The 4590-nt window shown below is 35.7% G+C and overlaps 1 protein-coding gene across 1 annotated transcript; it reads right to left on the bottom strand.

Moving 5' to 3' along the window:
- Positions 1-314: 314 nt before the first annotated feature.
- Positions 315-3011, bottom strand: LOC143586564 (nifU-like protein 2, chloroplastic). Its single transcript, XM_077068088.1, has 4 exons — positions 2758-3011; positions 2574-2664; positions 702-1012; positions 315-610 (listed from the first exon to the last, which is right to left on the bottom strand). Exons 1-4 carry the CDS (start codon positions 2860-2862, stop codon positions 419-421), a joined length of 699 nt encoding a protein of 232 aa, XP_076924203.1. The 5' UTR covers positions 2863-3011; the 3' UTR covers positions 315-418.
- Positions 3012-4590: the final 1579 nt, after the last annotated feature.

Genomic DNA, 4590 nt, shown 5'->3' with positions numbered 1-4590 from the left:
AAGTGGGATGCACTTTGCCACTTATCGAAGCGTTTGGATACAAAACCAACCGTGTTTTCTATATCTCAACGCACATCAGTCCTCCACACAAAGAATGGAATACCTATATCTACAAATCCCGATTGCACTTCATAAAAATTTGGTTAAGCGCTCAAAAAATATGCAACCACACCAAAAACATAATATTTATCCTAGAAAACACGGTAAAAACATCAACTAAGTACCATACAATGATTCGCTAAAAAACACAAAAACTGTATTTAGAAGGCACTCATTATCATCACTTGGTTCAACAAATCTGGAAAAAAATGAAACTGTACATGCTTTACTAAATGATAATGTTGCCTTTCTTCATTTTTATAGGTCACATATGTTTCTCAAATTTTTAGACTTTAGAAACAGCAATACCAGTCGGAATCTATTGTAAAAGTTGAACAGCAGCAATGGCAGGGATTTTTTCACGCAACTTTTGAGTGACTGCAACTCTAACCGTCATCACACTTGCTGCAGGACCCGATAACCGTACTTTTACAATGGGCTCGTCTATTGACACAAATTCCAGTGACCCGCCAGCTGCACCGACAAGATATGGTCTAATTTCTTCAAGAACCTAAAATATTCCAAAATATTACTGTACAATGTTAGGTTAAGTAAAGCGACTTTATGCATTGTATGGGCAGGTAATATGAAAAATAATATACCTTCTCTACGTTTTCTTCATTAAGTTCAAGGCCAGTTTCTTCATCGGGTACTGGTTCAACCGCAACAATTTCAGGAATCTTTTCCATCAGACGCCGTTCAATGCCTAATTTCATGGTGGTTACAGCACTTGGACATGAACCACAAGCTCCCTGCAGCTTTAATCGTACAATATTTCCATCGATTTCATGCAATGCAACGTTGCCACCGTCTGCGATTAGATAAGGCCTAACTTCATCTAGAACCTTCTCAATGTTTTCTGCAGTAAGAGGCAGTTCTACAGCTGATTCTGGAGTTGCAACAGCCTTTATAACTGCAACACAAAATCATAAAACATATTAAAAAAAAATGTTAAACTTATGCTAATGTGTAATTGTGTATAACCTAAATATTCCCAAGGTGAAATAATTACATATGTATTATATTCATATATAAACGTTAAATGCATATATATCCAAAGAGAGTTCATTAAAGACGACTAAATTACTATGAGAACAAAAAGAACAAACCTAAATTGTTCACTTTTTCTATCAATGATTCGTAATTTTAAAAACTTTTTTTTACATACAAATGTTTAAGTACCGTTTGATGGTCCATTCTTAAGTACCGTTTGATGGTCCCAATGTACCCAGAAGACGAAACATGTCCGATCTGCCGTAAGGCTTGCCTGGATAAATTCGGAGAGCATACGGTTCATTGCAAGGAGATGCCTGGGTTCAAATACCGACATGATTGGGTGCGGGACGTTCTTTGGGACATCTTAAGGCGAGCTGGGATATCAGCTAAAAAGGAAGCCCCCGTAAACTTCCTTACAGACCCCACGGAAGGGAGATCCACTCTACGACCGGCAGATTTGCTCGTCTTTGGTTGGGCCAGGGGAAAACACGCTTGTGTTAACCTCACAGGGGTATCTCCCTTAGCTGGTTTGAGGGATAATGGGTTTGTAGCTGGGCAAGCAATGAAAAGGGCTGAAACGAAGAAGGTGGAGAAACATGCTAAAGCCTGCGAAAAGAACCAACATGTTTTTGTCCCTCTGGCTTTTGATACATTTGGCTCCTTGGCACCGGAAGCTATCCGTTTCCTAACCAGGGTCCAACAGGTTGTGCATAGCAATGTGTCGACTCCAAAGGGGCAGGGGTATGTCTTTAGCAGGTTAGGGTTTGCAATTCAGGAAGGGGTGGCGGCGCAGCTTGTTGCCCGCCTACCTGCTATATTGATGTAATATCTATGTTTCTATATATTGTAGTTGGATCCTTTTAAAAAAAAAAAAAATTATATATAAAAAAAAATGTTTAAGTTAGATACATAAAACTACTATTAAACTAATTTGTTCATATATCGCTCTCCACTTTTGAATGCTACATGTGTAGGCTCTATAAATAAACGATCTTTGCATATGCATTTTTTAAATTTTTTTTAAAAAATGAATAAACATTGCATTTTGACCATTTTCTTGTGTTTTAAAGCTTTAAAAATTGAAAAAACAAAATGATATATTTATTTTGCTCTTTCTGTTCTCGCAAAGAAACTGTCTTCCGACTAGAACCCTCCCCTATGCATCCGTCCATCCATCCATCCATACATACACATATTATATACAAAGGGGCTTTTATCTCAGAACCAATAATATGTTGAAAACCGCATAATGTATTTGTACCTATTGCTTTGAATGTGACGCATTCCCACTACCACTGATTATCTTTTCCACTACAGGTTTGTTAGTTCTCAACAAGCATATCATTGCTTCTTAAATATACACACAATTTAATCTACTTCACTAAAACAACAAATGGTTCTTATAAAAGTAGCAATAAAGGGTACTTCACTCCAATCCATACACTAGAAATCAATTACATATAAAATCAATCAATTACCTTTCCGGCGTGACGCCTGTCGAAATCGAATTCTAGATGAACTCGAACCGCCTCTAGGTTGATTAACACCAGTGCCCAAAAAACAAGAAACCTGAAAATAGTTTGAGAAAACAAATTGGTTAATTATGAAAGTGGAAAGCAGCAAAAAGACAACCAAGATAGATTAATAATTTAGGAAAGTAACCTTAGGGAAGGAACATGAAGAAGTAGTTGAAGATGAAGATGAAGATGAATCAAGAGGTCTAGTGACGTAAGATGATTGGTTCAGAATCACCGAAACAGTTTGCATCTTCTTAATCGTTGTGTTGTTGTTCGAATGTTAAACAACAACAACAATTTGTGTTGTTGTGTTTGAGGGTTCGGGAAACGCCCAAATAGCACACGGATGCTGATTCCTCTATCACACGCCCAATTTTTCAATAACGGGGTGTTTATGAGCTTATTTTTTGTAATCAAATAGAGAGACACTTGTCTCTAAGCAAATTCGGTACCGAATTAATACTAAAGTTTTGGGTTTCGGGATTGGTACGGTGCCGTACTGGTACCAGTATTTCCCGAATGTTTACCTTTAATACCAGTACCGTCCCGATACTCTATTGGTACCAAAAATTTGTGATTTTCTGGATCGGTATTTTTGGTACCGAGCTCATCTCTACTCCGAACTGAAAAACCCTCACCTAAGGTCGGCACCCAGTAAACATTCGCCCGAAAGACACGACAGTACGGTGAGATAAAACATGTTTAATTCAAGGATTTAACTAGTGATCGTCACAAACTCATCTAGTCTCCTATTATCACTAGATGTCGCTGGAATCAAGTCTCTCCCTTATCACTCCACACCACTAGCTCAATAGCTTAAGTTAATTTAAAAGTTTTAATTTTACTTTACAATATCTTTAACTAAAATACCCTTGCGTTAAAAAAACTATACAAATCCCGATGTGGTTTTGGTCAGCTCCACACACACACACTCACTCTTGTGAAACAAATGAAGAGCACAAGTGGTGAGTGGGTGATGTTAGAACTCTAAAAAGGCTTTCGAAGCTCTTAGTCCATTGATATTTGATATTACTGGGTTAAGTTGGAGATGGAGCATGGTTTACTTTATCTAGTTTCATAGAAGCTGAGGGGCTACATAAATTGGCTTTTGAGGAGAACGCAATTCATAAATTTCGTGAAAACAAGCAAAATGTCCTTAGCTTAACTTAATGATATTGCAAATACATGTTCTTTTGGATTAGAACATTTCGATGTATTGGATGCTTTTGTTGGATTAGAACATTTTTAAGAAAAATATTGTTTGTGTCCCTGTAGTTTAGAAGCGGAGGCACAATGAGTCCTCAAAAGAAAATTTGGACTGGTTGAATCCCTGTGGTTTCAAAATGAACTATTTGAGTCTCTGCTGTTACTCAATTATGTTAGCTTCAAGGGTAGATTAGACATTTTAGTTCTATATATATACATTGTCACTCTGAGTCCTTAAACTTTCATAATTGGTCATATTGAGTCCTTTTCACCTTTTAACAAAAATAAATAAACTTGACTTAATATTTTTTTAACAAAACAAACAAACCGAACCACAGTTTCAACAAAAAATTAACGAACCGAACTACTTTTTAATAAAAATAAACGGACCAAACTAATTTTTTAAGCAAACTAAATGAACCGAATCACTTTTTTAACAAGTAGTTGATTTCGTTTAACAAAAATAAACGAATCAAACTCCTTTTTTAACAAAAATAAGCAACTCGAACTTATTTTTTAACAAAATTAAACGAACCAAACTATATGTCTTACAAAAATAAATGAACCAAACTTGTTTTTTTAACAAAAATAAACAAACCAAACTTATCTTTTAACAAAAATAAACGTATCGAACTATTTATTTCTACTAAACTAAACGAACCGTGCCACTTTTTTTAACAAGCAGTTTAGTTCATTTCATTTAAAAAAAATAAACGAATCCAACTACATTTGAACAAAAAAAAACGAATAAAACTTATTTTTGAACAAAAAT

The sequence above is a fragment of the Bidens hawaiensis genome, unplaced genomic scaffold, assembly GCF_021521415.1.
Source record: "Bidens hawaiensis isolate Kalapana, Puna unplaced genomic scaffold, B.hawaiensis_p1.1 tig00034696_1, whole genome shotgun sequence".
NCBI classification, from domain to species: domain Eukaryota; kingdom Viridiplantae; phylum Streptophyta; class Magnoliopsida; order Asterales; family Asteraceae; genus Bidens; species Bidens hawaiensis.
The sequence above is the reverse complement of the archived record's forward strand: the minus strand, read 5'-3'. Positions and strand labels throughout refer to the sequence as shown.

Coding starts and splice junctions, on each gene's coding strand:
- LOC143586564 (XM_077068088.1), bottom strand. CDS start 2,862: ATGCAAACTGTTTCGGTGATTCTGAACCAATCATCTTACGTCACTAGA. Junction 1,013..2,573: donor ACAGGCGTCACGCCGGAAAG/GTAATTGATTGA, acceptor TTTGTGTTGCAG/TTATAAAGGCTGTTGCAACT. Junction 611..701: donor ATGAAGAAAACGTAGAGAAG/GTATATTATTTT, acceptor GGAATATTTTAG/GTTCTTGAAGAAATTAGACC.